At 51.6% G+C, this 16047-nt stretch overlaps 2 protein-coding genes across 2 annotated transcripts; both read right to left on the bottom strand.

Annotated features, from left to right (window-relative positions):
- Positions 1-1141: 1141 nt before the first annotated feature.
- J4E88_010819 (uncharacterized protein) lies at positions 1142-6403 on the bottom strand (the record flags this gene model as incomplete). The annotated part of the gene is made up of 2 exons (XM_049404409.1): positions 1142-5618; positions 6306-6403. The coding sequence occupies 2 exons, from the start codon at positions 6401-6403 to the stop codon at positions 1142-1144; spliced, it is 4575 nt and encodes a 1524-aa protein (XP_049249840.1).
- A 1331-nt stretch (positions 6404-7734) lies between these two features.
- On the bottom strand, positions 7735-15362 carry J4E88_010818 (uncharacterized protein; the record flags this gene model as incomplete). The annotated part of the gene is made up of 5 exons (XM_049404408.1): positions 7735-13776; positions 13833-14447; positions 14510-14747; positions 14827-14972; positions 15018-15362. 5 exons carry the CDS (start codon positions 15360-15362, stop codon positions 7735-7737), a joined length of 7386 nt encoding a protein of 2461 aa, XP_049249839.1.
- Between the last annotated feature and the right edge of the window lie 685 nt (positions 15363-16047).

Below are 16047 nucleotides of genomic sequence, written 5' to 3'. Positions count from 1 at the left end.
TACTATTATAGTAAATATTTATATTAAATAAAGTATAGCTTTTAAAACTAGTTATTTAAAATAAATTATAGTTAGTAAATTACTAAGTTAATAATTAACTATTAAAATAAAGTTTCTAAGTAGTAAATTACTAGACTATTAAACTTTTATATTAACTAGTATATAAATTTAAAAACTACTTATATATAAAATATCTAAGTTAGTAAATTACTAAAGTAAAAATTTACTATATAAGTAAAGTTTATAAGTAGTATATTACTATACTAGTTAATTTTTATATTAGCTAGTATATAAATCTAAATCTTATTTATTTATAATAATTCTAATTTAGTAAATTAATAAGCTAGTAATTTACTATATAAGTAAGCTTTTAAAGTACTTTATTTTAATATTAGTAAAAATTTATACTAGCTTTTAAATAAATTAGATAACTTTTATATTAAATAATATTTAAATTTATAAATTACTAAGCTAATATTATATATAAGATATAAACTTTTTACTTAGTTTATTTCTATAGTAGTAAATCTTTATTCTAACTTTTAACTATAATAAAAAACCTTTATTTTAGAAAAGATTTAAACTTAAAAACTACTAAACTAATATTATATTAAATAAGTAGACTTTAGATTTAGTTTATTTTTATAATAGTAAATCTTTATATTAGCTAGTATGTAAATTTAGAAACTTGTCTTCCGCGAGAGATCTAAGTTGGCAAATTGCCAGGCTGACAATTTGCCGTATCCGCTGTTGTGTGTTTTTGCCAAAACGCTACAACCATCTTTTTGCCCATCAAATTATCCCATCAGGCGATTCAACAATCGTGAGAGTACAGTAGCTGTCAAGATGAGCGCGTTGCCAGACAGCGACGTCTTTTTTTCTTTTGGGGAGAGGTGGGCGGAGGGGGAAAGACGATGCGCCTCGCGTCTCTAGGCTATCGCGAAGCGCATGCAGCTTCAACTACCGAACATGTAAGCAAGAACAAAGGTATCCCTGCTTTATACGATTGCGCGAGGGCGACGTAGTTGACACGTGTGAGCTAGTACATCTCACGTTGCTTAGAAGTGTACATTCGCCAACCACCAGCAATACAACGGCATGATAAAGTAAACAATACACTTGATATCTATCAACAACTACTTCACGTCGTAGTACCATTCCCCACGACCGTCCCATTCGCACCCCCACTACTAAAATACGCGCAATGAATCAAATACCTCGACGTCTCCGCACTGAAACCCTCCAACGCAACAGCATCAATCTTCTCCAACGAGAAAGCGCCGTTATTCATCTTCGTGTAATCGCTCAGCGGGATCCTCAGCACAACCGGACTCCCATTCATACTGCCATACGCCGCAGTCGCAACACTAAGACGCTGTATCGCAGTCTGGCCATCGCAGCCAAACCCTCCACTCTGCAACTGCACGTTGAAGCTCGCGCCTGCACTCGCCGTGACGTTGAGAACAAGGTATTGGGACGTGGAGACGTCGGCGCAGTTCTGCAGCGAGTACCAGTATGAGCCTGATACACTGGGTTGGAGGACCAGAGCGCCGTCGGTGACAACGGGTGCGACTTCCATGGTGCCGTCGTCGCTTTGGACGTAGCCGTTGTTGTTGCGGTTCGCGACGCCGGGTGTGCAGTAGTTCAGCCATGCGTCGTCGGGGCAGTTGCATGTTTGAAGGGACGGCGTGGCTGCGACGTTGATCAGACTTATGCAGCCGACTTTGACGTCGACGTCAGAGGGGTTGAACGCCGAGAGCGCGACGCTGTCGAGCCTGCTGGTGTTCATGCCGGAGAAGTCGGCAAAGGGGATCTGTGCGACTTGGTATGCGTCGGCGGCGGTGAATGTGACGAAGGAGGTGATGGGGACGGAGGAGGGGGGCGAGAGTGTGGTGCACTCCTCGTCTGTCTTCCAGCGCATTGTGACGCGGAATGTGGTTCCTGCGGGAGCAGCGACGGAAAGTTGGATGCCCGTTGCGTTTAGTGTGTTCGCGTTGTAGCAGCCGCTGTTGTCGAACTGAGAGTACCAGTATGAGCCGCTTGTAGAACCCAAGACGAGAGAGCCGTCGCCGTCAACAGAGTATGAAGCGAGAGAACCTTCATCTGTCATCTGGCCGAGGAGTCGGTTGACGCGCGGAACTTCGGGCACGAATGTACAAGTGTTCAGGATGGTACCTGAGCAGAGCGCGCAACCAGGGCTATCCGCCGGTCCTGTAAAGACCAGGGAATGGATACGATACGTCGAGCCGGGAGAATTGAAGTTGGTCATGACGAATGACTGGAGGTATTCTTGATTGAAAGTAGCTGGGAAGCGAGAGAACGGAATCGTAAGCTGTGTCGACGCGGCGTTGAATGTGATCGGAACGTAAGACGTGACTACATTGGTACCGCAACCATCAGTGCCGTATCTGAAACCGATATTCGCTGTCGCGTCTTGCGGGCCGGAAACAGTGAGGATGATCGCGTCGTAAGAGCTGTTCACGGCTCTGCACTCGGACGGTTTGGCGAGCAGCGAGTAGAAGTAAGATGTCGCGTCTTTGGGTACGAGGTCAACGTATCCGCGACTAGACTGCTTGTACGATGTCATCGTTCGATCGTCAGAGATAGCCGCACCCAAAGCGTTGGTCTGTGTCTTGAACTCATTCGGGTCGCAGAAGTTCAGCACAACAAAGCCAGTCGGGGCTGGGCAACGTGGGCCGGCGCCGATTGTAGAAGGTCCGCCAAGAAGAGAGATCCATCGCATCGTGAAGTTGCTGGCGGAGGACCCACCATTGGGCGTGAAGTTACGTAGAGTGATACGGCTGACCGAGTCGGTGTTGATACCGGAGAATGCCGTGAGGGGAATGGTGATGTTATAGAAGTTATCCTGGCCTAGTGTGGCGTAAGACCTGGTGTTGACAGTGGTAGTCTTGCCATCGCCTGAGCTCAATACCACATCGAAAGAGCCACCGGGTGGGCCGCGCGCGTTCAAAGAGACCCCAGTGTAAGCAGTAGCATTCAAGGTAGCTCCATCGACCATGGTATCCGTGTAGAAGAATGACTCTGAGCTCGACGGCAGCAACTGCATTCTGCCCAGCTCAGACAGCTTCGCAAATGTCATAGAGTTGTTGTAGTCGGTCTGACCAAAGATGTTGTTGATACCAGTGATCCATCGATCGACATTTTGGAACGACTCAATCGCAAGGCCTGGAGTGCGATCCTCTCCTGGTGCTGTTACGCATCGCTTCTGGATCTTGAGGTTGTCGATGTAGATGGGTGTCTGTGCTGGCGAGATGTTTCCGATGCGTATTCCGCGGACATGCTTCATCTCTTGTCCCTTGAAGTCGGCTAATGGTATGGTGACGGTATGGTTCGAACCATCGGCAGGAGCGTATCTGGTAACGTCCAAGTAAGTGGCACTTGGCTGTTCGAAGTTGCATCCAGTGTCGTACGAAACGAGTTGCACGTAGAAAGTACTTCCTTGAGGAGCGACCATGTCGAAGTACAGATGGGTGTAGACGGTGGCGTCGAAACAGAAGCGGGAGATCTCAGTGTAGTACGAGTTGACGCCGCTGTTCGTGGTCGCGGTGAGTTGCAAGGTACCATCAACGTTGTTCGACGAAAGTCCAGTCGCAGCCGTCTGCAACAAGAGCAGATTGACGTTGTTGCTGCCAAAGTAAAGTTCGAGGAAGTCGTCAATCATCACGTCCCATGCTATGCACTCCGTATCTCCAATCGGCTTTGGCGTAAAGTCAGGGCATGTAGAGGCGGTTGCGTTGCTGGCTCCGACAGCGAAGTAGAGCGTGTAAAGTCCCTTTTCTGTGTTTCGCAGTACGACCGCGTTCGTGGTCTTGTCGTAGGAGGGTTGCTGGCAGACCGTAAGAGAGCCCGAGGCGGACTGTATAGCATAGTTTCGTGGGACCTGCAAAGTAAGCCCTTCCGTGCGGCCATCCAAGCGGACTGTCATCACCGCAGATGAGTTGTCCGCCGCTGTGATGTCTACAATAGCGCGGTCTCGGTTGGTCCACCAGTTGGCCATGCCGGTTTGGTTGAAGAAGACTGCGTAAGGGCGCACCCTATCGTGCAGCGCGCGCTGGATCTGGATCTTATCAAACAGGGCGTCGGAAGGATGAATCAAGATATTGTAGTGTCCGCCATACCGTGCCATCTTCTCAATGTACTTGATCTGGTTCGCAAAGTCTGAGCCTGGAAAGTCGGCACTGCTCATATTGCCATCACCGTCAGACCACTGGAGCGGAAACTCGTAGTACGGAAGCTCCTGGAATGATTCGCGGTTGTGCGTGACTTGAAAGGGAAGATGGGTCAAGTGCGAATTGCCTGCGCATGAAGAGCCGCCGATAATGCCGTTGGCGACGCAATGCGTAGCTTGGTACTTGCTCCATGCAAGATTGCCCGGACGGTAGGTCGTCATGTTGTAGCCTGTCTTGAATTCATCGTGGAGTATGTGTCGGATCAACCAAGCGCTCACACGGACCTCTCCAGATGCGGAAGCACCTGATGTGTAGAAAGAGAGCCCACTAGTGCCTCCCTTAGTGCAGACCTCTCCATTGGTGGGTGTACCGTCAGCATTGGGTCCGCACTGGTGAATGACCGGGTAATAGCCGGCATCAGTTCCTTCAATGAACCGCTCTTGAAGTGTACCGTAGTCGAAGCCCGCCGCATTGGGCGAGTGACTGACAGTGTGGCTACCAAAGTCGATAAATGGGTTTCCATCTGGAGCCGTTCGGAAACCACTGATCTGGTAAATGTAGGGAACGCCATACTGGAAGTACGCGGTCTCGTAAGCGTCGGTGATGTACTTGGTATGAAGGTTCAAGTTGCCCGCGGCACCTCGATCTTGTGCAGCAGCCGCAATACCCTGGCCGTGTGGATACGAGACGTAGGTATCAATGTCCCAGGTAGTAGTGAAAGCAAGTCCTTTGTTGTAAGGAACAGACCACAGGCTCACAAAATGAGGACTGGTGGTGACGATGTTCCTGATGACGCGAGTTCCAATGTCGTATCCAGGGTAGTAATGTCCATCATACCATGGCGAATATCCGCCGGCCTCGGCTTGAGCCTGAATGTACAAGTATCCAAGGTCCATACCGAAGCTGTATACGTATCCACTGGCGCCCGACGGCTGGTGCTTGACGATTGCTGCGCTTGTAGCGGATGTATCTGCGCTGTCGACACCATCATTACGGACCAAGTACTTGCCGAGCGTTTGAGAGCCGTTAATAGGTGTATAGCCAACATTGATCAGGCCAGTCTCGGTGTAGTTCTCAAAGAATGGCATGTTGACATCGTAGTACTCGGTAAAGTCGAAACCTTGGAGAGCTTGCGTGGGTGTCTCAGTATTCGTCAACTGCAGGACGGATCTGGCACCGCTCGTGTCTACGGTGGACGCAGAAACACCAGCCAGAGCCTGGAGAGCGGTAGGTACTTGGTTCATGAAAATCAACCTTCCACCCTTCGCCACGAAGGAAGTCAAAGTCGTGACATCCGCAGAGCTCGGGCTGTAGCTCACGCTCGGAGAGGTGTAGATGAGTAGATTCCGGCATTGTGACGAGATATTGAGCGACTGAATGACCTTGACTTGCAGACCGACTGTCTTGAGAGACAGTGTCAGAGGAAGCCTGGATTGGTGTTAACTATTGTATGTACGCGTTTCTGGTGAGACGGGATTTACCAATTGGGGTCGGCTTTATAGCTCGGTAGAAAGATGTTCAGCCCAGAGTCCGGTCCAGCTGCATGTCTGTCATTGGGAAGTTAGTGAAGAGACATCATGCCATGCCTCTGATCTTCCTACCTTGATTGCGATGGTACAGTGGCTGGCTGGCTATCTTCACCCAAATCTGGACTCGCACCTCCAGGCTGCGTGAGCTTGTAAATGTCCGGCGAGCTGAAAGCCTGACATATCTGCAGTATAGCAAACAACGGAATCAGAAAGAATGAACGCATACTCGATGCTTCCCTGGGAAAGAGAGGGGTAAGAATTCGCAGACGAACGTAACGAAGAACAAAAAAGTGCAGAACCCGACCTTTTGGACAAGATTCCCAAGAGTAGAAACCGACTAGAAGCACGGGAGAAATCGCCTTATCCGAGCCCGAATACCCAAATTGCTAGCCATGCTGGTCCAAGGCCGCAAACTTCATCAGGGCGAAATCTGGGAGAAATTCGTCAACCTATCCACTTAGGGTTGTTCTAGCAGGGCACCAACAAGCGACTACGGCACCATGATCGCCGGTACCTGCGCTATTAGCATGCATCTAGGGTAGGAACTCGTGTTCATTGAGTTTGGCGTGGGCCCCAAATTCCGCACAGACGCTGCATCTCCATAAATAACGAGTTCTTCTTGTAGGCCGAGGCGCCGGTTTCAGATTTGGCAGCGGGAGCAACGATGATGCGTCGAAGCGTCATGGCGAAGAGGCGAACACGATTGGTTTGGTCGCGATTGAGATACCCTTATGACAAAAAGGAGAGGGCTGGGTAGAAAGTATTGACTGCTTGAGTAGCGCTTACTAGCACCGATGCGTACTTACGTCATTTTGGAACCTTCGCGCCCGAAAAAGGAAGTAACAGGCCTGGTTCCTGCTACATGAGCATACGAACAAATCTTGAGATACGAGGTAGTTGCGCTCGCTGCATCGCCACAGTCTCGCTGGAAGTCGAGAAGCTATGTCGAGGATGAAACGAGGGTACCGCTTCGGCTCAGCCGGCTTCCCGTTTTTTCACGGGGGTCCAGGCCCGTGGATATGATCGGAACTTTGGAAACTGCGCAGAAGACAATGTCTCGAACGCAATCTGGTGGCATTCTCGCGTGGGTACACATCAGTCATTGTTACTGAGAGGTCGGGTAGTCGCCCCAGGTCCGCATGCTTTTCGGTACCTGCCAGGGTAATTGTCTACCGAAGAAGTCGGCTCCAACATGTCAGGCAGCGAACTCAATGTCAAATTACTACCCCATCAATATACAACCTTTGGTTTTGTGAAAAGTCAACATTAAGGTGTTCACGTCAGCACCAAACCTTGGAAGGTTATGTGCGGATGATTCTACACGTGACTCCTGCCAATGCCAAGCCGCCAACCGCCCTGCCTCGCGTGCCCTTCGCGTGTCCCGCTGTAACACCCTGCCGACGCAGCAGTCGATACAACCCCACCACCGCATTGCAGTAGCCATGTGGTACTGCAGCGTAGCCCCAATTGTTCGATCTCATTAATTGAGACGCACACTACGAATCTCAATCGCTCCTTCCTGATGAATCGAAAGTGCAACGCGCATACCTGCACCTAGCCACGACCAAACCGATGACGAACCTATCGGCGCTCCGAGCCCCATCACCTTGCTTCGAAGGCACGAGACGCGCGCACTCGCATTATACACTGCAGACCAAGGCGTTGGAGTACACACGGGTTGTATGGCTTCGAACAATACTTGCCAGTGCTGCACGCGCTGTAGAGCTGGATGCCGAAGCACCAAACTGCTCCGTATCCTGCTTTGTGCCCTGCGTACTACGTAGCTGAGGCACCATACTTTCTATGTTCAGAGCCTACGTACATGCTCGGATCCTTAGAAACGCCGAATCAATTCTCAGATCCTGATGCTAGTGTAGATGTGCCGATGCGCGCTCGTGAAAGTATCCTATCGGTGGAATGCAAGGTCACACTGGCCCGACGAACCCTCTTCCTGACGATTACCATACAAAGAGCATTACATTACCACACTAACAAGCGTTACTAAACTAACAAGCCTAAGGCTTACTCAACTGCTCCTTCCTAAAAAACTTAAAGAACCCCAACGGAACCACCAACTGCGCCGCCAACCCAATCCAGAACCACGGCTTACTCAACCCCTCCACTACCCCCTTCGAGAAATCCGGAAACACGTCTCCAGGCCCATTCGCATTCGGCGCCGTCGCCTTCGCCAGCATCGTAACGACCGTACCGAGTATCTGCGCCAGGACAAGTGACACCGCGATGTGAATCCGAGTGAGAGTCTGCAGGAGCATCATACCAAACCCCACACCCTGAATCGCATCGAGAAGCCCAAGCCAGAGCCACAGACTGCGACCAGCGAGCGCGCCGGCAACAGGACCGCCCGGCATCCAGGGGACCCAGTTGCCGATGCCGGAGACGCCCCAGAGCATTTGGGCCCAGCGGGGTGCGCCGAGGCCGATGGCGAAGATGGGGAGGAACCAGGAGTGGCTACCGCTCAGCTTGGCGAAGAGGAAGAGGAAAGCCGCCCAGATTACGACGAAGAAGGCGAGGACGAGCAGGCCGACTGCCCACTGTGGTGCTGCGTGGGAGGACCAGAGGTACGCCCAGCTGCGTCCGTAGGGTGTGCTGAGGAAGTAGTTTTGCAGGATGATCATGACGAAGAACCAGCCTACGAGCTTTCGGCGGAGAAGTGTTTTGTAGAAGGAGGGGATCTTGCCTGGGGACTGGTGGTAGTATGATGGTAGAGACGTGATGAGGAGAGCTCCGATGGTGAACATCAAACCGGCTATTGGAAGCGTGATCATCGCGGCCTTGGGCGAAGAGGTAAGCGCATTGCTTGCGTCCGAATTTGCGAGTGTGCTTCCCCAGTAGAAGAGTGCTGTGATGTATAGTTGTTGTGTTCCCTGGATCATGCACGCTCGGAAGATCCACGATTTGATCGGCGCGCCACCTGAATGGGTCAGTACGAACAAGAAAGATCGGAAGAGGAGAGCGAGCTTACCTTCATCACCAAAATTCAGCGCGAAAAATATCGAGCCACTAGCCGAAGCAGAAACATACAGCCCAGTCGCAACATTCTGCACCCAGTCCCTCGCGACCCCGAACTCCGCAAACGGCGCAACACCCACGAACAGGAAAGCAGCACCATATACTGCGAAGGGCGCAGAGAGAACGAACTTCGATGGCAGCGTGCGAAACATAACCCACCAAACACACGACATGACGATGAAGATCGCACCAACAATATACAGTTTCTCCGGACCCTGGCCCTGAGGCCCAGTCAAAAGAGTAATTTGATACGAGTTCGCCGCCATAATCTGCCCGAGCGCAAGAAGAATAGAGTAAATGGGCCAATCGCCAATTCGCGTCTGCAGCCAACGCTTGAGAAGCGACGGGCGCTGGTAGTTCGCACCGAGTAGAAATTCGTCCACCTCGCCCGAGGGCCGTGGCGAAGCTTCTTCGCTGTCATTCTCGCTTTCCTGCATGGACGGAGACTGGTAGTGCGAGTAACTCGAACTCCGACTGCCGTTGCTGTGCAGACTCTCCCGGGGCCACGCAGGACGCGGACTGATACCCAGACCCGCTCGGCTGTCTTGAGAACGCGCGCGATCGCCGCGACCCAGTCTCTCTGCGCGCATCCGCTTGAACCATTCTTTCTCGCTGTCGACGAGGAATTGCTCGACGCAGAGGTCGTTTTCGGAGGTCTTGCCGCTGAGGCTGCTGAGCATGGATTCGAATTTGGTGTAGTATACGCCGGTCTTGTCTTCGAATGTTGGATCTACTTTCTGTAGGCTGAAATCGGTTGTGCTGGCGTTCTTGATGGTGCTTAGGTCGAGAGCGGATGATCGATTTCGTCGGTGGTGCGATGACCGCACGCGCATTGGGAGGCTACTTGGGTCGAGGAGGCCGCTTGTGGGTGGCGATCTTATCAGCATGTCGTCTGTCTCGTCGTCTGCAAGTGGGCTACGAGATCTGCCACGTCCGCGATAACTCGTGTCGATAGGCGGCGAATCTAGTCCGTACGCACTCGCAGTGTTGCCTTCAAGAGCTGCGACTGCGAGCCGGCGCTCAGACTCACGGTAGTCGGCTTCTGCTTGCTCGCGGCTGATGAACATCTCTTGGTCGTGCAAAGACCCTTGGCTCGACGTTATCGCGCCTTCTGGGTCATACTCATGGATGTCTGGTGTTCTTGACGGCGAGCGCCGCTTGTGCACCTGTGTGATGGCATCACCAGAGGGATTCATCCTTGTTTCGTGCCCCGGTCCAGAACGGACACCGAGCGACAGACCGCGACGAAGTGTCGTGGAGTAGTTATCTGGGTCGTGCACTTCGGTTTCATTCTCAACAGGCGTTTCCTCGTAATTCGATAGCCTGTCAGTACTGACAGCTCGAGACTGAGGAGGGAAGAAGCTTTCATCAGGGAACTGCAGCGATGTCTGGGAAGCCGCAGCCCGTGATCGCGGACGGAAGATGCCCTTGGATGACGAGTCTTTCTTCTCGTTGTGGATCTTGATGGCAGTCTGCTGGAGGGTGTTGAGATCCTCCACCCACTTCGCGACCGGAAAGCGCTGTTTTGCGGATCTTGCTCTCATTATCGCCCTTGTCTCGGTCTTGGACTCCAGGGCGTCTTCGATGGCTGACTTGAACTGGTGCAGCATGTGTTTGGTGGTCGTCGATTCGACCGTAAACCACCATCCAGGCATCTGGCCAAGACCGCCGACGCGAGCACCCACACCAAGTGCCCCTTTCCTACCAAATTCAACAGCGACTAGACCGAAGGGCTCATCGCGAGATGGAATCAGAGCGAACTCAGCGCCCGTGAAGATGAAAGGCGGGAGTGCGGTAAACTCTGGCTTGGAGAACACGCGCCTGGGGTACTTCTCCATCATCTTTCCGAGCTTGAGAGCTGCGAACTTTCCGTAGAGGTCGATGACAGGACCTATGCAGATGAGCTGCACATTGGAGTGCTTCTCGAGAACGGCAGGGAAGACATCGGCGATAAGGTCGACACCCTTCTGATTACTCCACCGTCCAACAAACACGAAAAGCTCAGCCTTGGGGTCCTCCTCCAGACCAGCCCATTGCTGAGCCTGTATCCTCAAATCCCCACGACTAGCCTCATACGCCGGATCAACAACGATATTCTCGTTTTCCTTCTCCGGCTCCCACGGGGCTGTGTCGCTGGGATCAGGATTCGGTAGTCTGCCAACTTCCTTCAGACCCCAGAAGATAGGGTACCGAGCGTAGGAACGTTTGCCATACTTGTTTGAGACACCGACGGCGCCGAAACCACGTTGGTGGATGCGGAGGTAGCTTGCACCGGCGTGCAAAAGGTTGAAGACTTCGCCGAATTGGACGTACTTTTCGACGACGGAAGGCTCGAGATTGTACACGCGGCAGACTTCGTCGCGCTCCTTTGGTGTGCGCATCGGCCACAGTCCTTGGAACTCTGCGTTATGTAGGGAGAGCGCACAAGGTATCGTTCGTCCCTTGGAGAGCAAATACAACGGTGCTGCAGCGCCATGGTAATCGTTGATGTGGTACAGATCGATAGGAAACCTCTCGATGGTCAGAGCGATGCAGGCGTTCCAAGCGCTGTAATACACAGCCGAGTCCAGATCATCCATACGGGGTGGGTACGGCTCGGTCTTGGTCTGCTGTCGAAAGATTGGCGCATCTAACAAGACGTATGTGATGTTGTTGAGCTTGTGATACTGGACCTGGATCTCGTACTCAGTATCGAGAATGGTCACCGTCATGGGCTCCGCTGGTTCATCGATTGGGTAGTCCACCCCACCGACGCAAGGAACGACCCAGATTAAGTCTTGATGAGGCAGGTTTTTCCCCATGAGCTGTGCCATGACACCCAATCCACCAATCTTGATCTTGATCGCCCAGTCCTCGATGTCGTATTCCATGGTTGCGATGAGAATCATAGGCCTCTTCTTGCTAGCGCCAAACTTGCCGATAGCCGCAGCTGGCATGGGAGACGAGTCTCGTGATTTTGGAAAGCCTAGACGCGGAGTAGATCGTTTCAGCTCGACGACATCGTCAGACTGGATACTCTCGAACTTGTGGCCGCGGCGCCAAAAGGCCAAAGATGCGAAGAAAGCGAGACCTTGTGCGCTCACACCCGTCTGGTTGAACTTGACACCATAGAAGGCGCCCTTGTAGATCCAGATACTGACTGCAGCTGTCAACACGGGTAGAGACCAGAGAAGAGCGAACATGATTAGTTGTATGAAGCGATTGCCTGTGTAGACAAGCTTGTATGCCAGGGTCGCATCGTCGATCTCAACGCGATACGCTAGGTATGGGCGAGGTGGCAGGACAGACATGTTCAGCACGTTCTTCGCGAGAGAGTCTGGGGGCAGTCGGTCCAGAACACCATCGTTGTCAACGTCGCCAAAGACGAAGCCCGCGTCGGGTTTACCGCCAGGATTCATGCCCCAGACATTGACTTGCGCGACCGAAGGCCATTCAGTCATGATGTGTAACTTCCACTTTCCGTCTTTGCCCAGGTCGAATGAGCTGTCGATACCCGCATCGAATCCAAATTGGTTGTACGGCCCGTGAGCAAAGAGATGGGGAAAGCGTCTTGGTTGGCCCTTGTAGTTCGTGTCGGTGTGCTGGATGTGATCGCTACTTCCAGTCACGCGGTTCCAGTATTGGAGAATAACGTGCTCGCCCTCCCATCTTTGACGTTTGGTACCAGACCAGGGTTGTGTCTTGAGGTCGCTATTGCCACCTTTGTAATCTTCCCATTGGCTCCAGGTTGATCCCCAATTGGTCGAGTATCGCCACTTGTTAGCGCCTGGTGCGACGTGCGACACGTGTAAGCCCTTGGAGTCCTTCTTGAGTGTGCCGGTAGTGTAGTTTGCGATACGAGGGAAGACCATTGGGTTGTTTCTAGCTCCAATCCGGATCATGAAGCGATCGTTGGCGTTCGTGAAGCGCTCTCCATCCTTGGTAGTGGCGTTCTTGACGGTGACAGTGTGTATGCCGTGAGAGACGTCCTTCAGAGTCGCTTTCCAGCTCCATTTGGACGTGGAGCCACCGACAAGAGTCGATACTAGCGATGATATATCAGCACAGTCGACAGTGTCTCCGTCAACTGTTGCAGAGAAGTCATTCTCGGTATCAGACGTAATGACGAGGTCCTTCGTAATCCCGTTGCAATCCATCGCTTCGGAGAATTGCAACTCAATGTCAAGTGAATCTTTGTCTTCCGCCCCTTTCTTCGACTCGATTTGGACATCATGGCCTGGCGAGAACTTCGTAATGACGGGAATAGGATCTAGCCAGCTGGCCTTTGGCACATACGCCCGGAAGTCATACGCCTTCATATCGAGCTCGTCGACGCAACCATTGAACTCCTCTGAGCCGTCGATGCCTAAGGCGGTAGAACTGTTCCCGAGTTTGATCTCATCGTAGGGAGCGAACAGGTTTTTGACTGTCGTTCCAGCATCGAATGCGGATATGAACGCTTTCTCCTTGTCTTTGCAGTCGAACTTGTAGCTGACATCGCGATCCTCGTTGGAGTAGACGAGCCAGATTTGCGATGATTCAGTCCCTTCAGTCAGGTTTTGTACATCTGGATACTGATTTCTCATGACACTCCACATCCCGAACTCGGATTTTGTTCCATTCGAGCCTGGTAGCTGTACCAATCGAGTCTGGTTGGAGAGCGATTGGAGGAAATAGCCATCGTTGAGGACTGGATACTGGGTACGGCGGTGATACATGTTCTTGATGATGTTGTGAACAGGATGCGAAGGGTCTCGATGGTCTTGGCTAACGGTGTCGTCGTTGCAGCCATCAAGCACTGCTTCAAGTGGCATGTCGTAGTATTGCGAGCTGCCGAGGCGGTAGCAACCGTGGTTTTGCCACCCTTGTGCTGAAGAGATCGGCTGTCGACCGAAGATGTAGTTGGCAGCAGTGCTGTCAAGTATGTAGAAAGCCTGTTCCTCGCCCCAGAGAAGTTTTGGAATACCAGGCATGTGGATCGTTGTGACAAAAAGGCCAAGCAGCATTCTCTCGGTGCCTTGCTTGATGGCGGGCCAACGGAAGACATCCTAATGATGTTAGTACTTATGATAGGAATGGTGCAGAGATGCTGGAGAGAGCTCACCTGGTTCGTGACCCCATACATGTGTCGCGGATCAAATTCCCCACTCTCGGCATTGACGAAGTCGTTAGTGGTGAGAAGTGTATTCCAAGCATTGACAAAGTTGACGGGAACATCGTATCCTGCTTCCAGATTGCCGTCTAATCCAAGAAAGCGGGTAAGCGATCGATATGTGCTGTAATGAAACGCAGCGCCATCCAACGCCTGTTTGCCATGTGCTCGCAGGAAATACTTGTCATCCGAGTTGTTCGTCAGCGTAACGGCTTGCGTGATGTTGTCCGGAACCTGATCAGGTTGCCTTCCGCGCCCAAGGTAGATGGACGCAAAATTGTTACCTCCTGTGATCTCGCCGGGCATGAAGAAGTTGTTCTTCCCATACTTCCGCGCGCATTGTCGGACGAAGTCGCCAAACTCAGCTTGAGCTTCGACCGTGACTTGTGTAGCTTTGTCGAATCGGAAGCCATCGATATCCAGCATCGCTATTGTGATGCACGAAAAGTGTTCGATCTTTTCTCGGACTGAAGGTACCCATTCTCGTAAACGGTCTTGGACGGATGCGAACTTGGATAGCTGGCGCTGCCAGTCGGGAAATACACCGAACGCTTCCGTATCGCCATACTGCGAGAGGTAGATCGTTAGTACAACTACTCTGCTCCTCGCTATCAAGTTGCGTAACATACCTGATCAAACTCGCTGTCATAGCACCCGACAAGCCTGCTAAAGGTCTTATCCGAATCCTTCAATACCGGTTGCCCTGACTCGTTCCAGAAGTTCGGGTATGCGCATGTGTTGTTGTAAGTGTTCCCGAACGAGAAGTCTAGATACTGGCGGTTCGACTTCCACTGCACTTTGTGTTCTTCTGGACGAAAAGGTGCTGTCTCGTTGAGGAAACCCTCGAAGCCAAGAAGGTCACCCATGCTACACACGCGATTAGCTAGGATGATCAAGTGTCACTTGTGTTACGTACGTCGACATTGTGTGATCCAATATCACATACATCCCCCGCTTGTGGATGGCGTCGACAGCTGCTCTCCATGCTGCGATATCTCCGTAATGCTTGTCGAGAAGCGTCAAGTCTAGCGGCGAGTAGGAGTCTGCCTTCCATGGATTGTTGATGAAGGGCGAGCCGGCGATGTAGATGCCCTATACGTCTCAGTTCGAAGCTCATGGAGCAGTAGACTTGCTTACCTTAATACCTAGTCCTTGAATGTAGTCCAAGCTATCCACCAACCCCACCAAATCGCCTCCGTGTCTCAGTTGATTACTCTGCGAGTCCTTTTCGTACACTGTCCCGTTGATATCATCATTCGTCGGGTCGCCGTTGACAAATCTATCCAGAAACAGTGTGTAGAATGGGAATCGCCAATTCTTTGGTGATGGGTGGAATGTGTGGTCTTTCCATTCGCCTGAGTAGTCGAGGGGCTCTATAGCTGCTTCATTCTCATTAAGATTGTACCCAACGAATGCTTTGTCGAACCTCAAGCAAGAGACGACGGAAACCAGAACTAGCTGCAAGAGCGTGAAATGCAGCATGTTGAACGAAAACGCTAGGAGAGGAGTTTAGAGACGGATGCAGCCGTAAGCGGCGCCATTCGGAGACCTTTATCTCGATGACCACGAGGGCTTAAGGAACAGCCTTGCGCACATCGGCGAAGGACAGAGCGGTGTTTGACAAACTGCACGCCTCGATCAGCTAACGCCAGCCATATACCGCAGTATCTGCAGTTGTTGTGAACCAAAAATAGCGGCCGCGACATATCGTCTGAGTACATCGGTCCCGCTCTTGATCACCGCATGAGACAGAGCTCAGCCATCGGCGTGGCTCTGGCATGTGCATCGTCTCAGATCCTACTGGTCGGTTACCGAACGTTACAGCGGTCTGCTATGGTAAGGCAGTTGCATTGCTGATGATTGCCGTCATCATCTGATGGAAACCTCAGACTAGTTTGCAGTAAGACCCGTCAGGAAGGTGGTGTGATGGACAAATGTCAGAACGTAAAGCTGCAGAAGGGAAGTGTAACAGATGGCTTAAGGCTGAGATGGCCGCTATCGGTTGGTCCAGTATCGACTGAGGTTGCACAAAGATAAGCGGCGTAAGATGCTTATTGGGACGGGGAAAGTCAGACACCGCCGACGTTGCACATGCTGGCTTGTCAGCAACGGCTTAAATTACAGCTGAAGCAGATAGACCTGGAACTCTGGCCAGTAGCTGAAAGCT

Source organism: Alternaria novae-zelandiae (genome assembly GCF_023758075.1).
Source record: "Alternaria novae-zelandiae strain BMP 2774 chromosome Unknown scaffold_41, whole genome shotgun sequence".
Classification (NCBI taxonomy): domain Eukaryota; kingdom Fungi; phylum Ascomycota; class Dothideomycetes; order Pleosporales; family Pleosporaceae; genus Alternaria; species Alternaria novae-zelandiae.
Note: the sequence above shows the minus strand (reverse complement) of the source record. Positions and strands in the feature narration are given on the sequence as shown.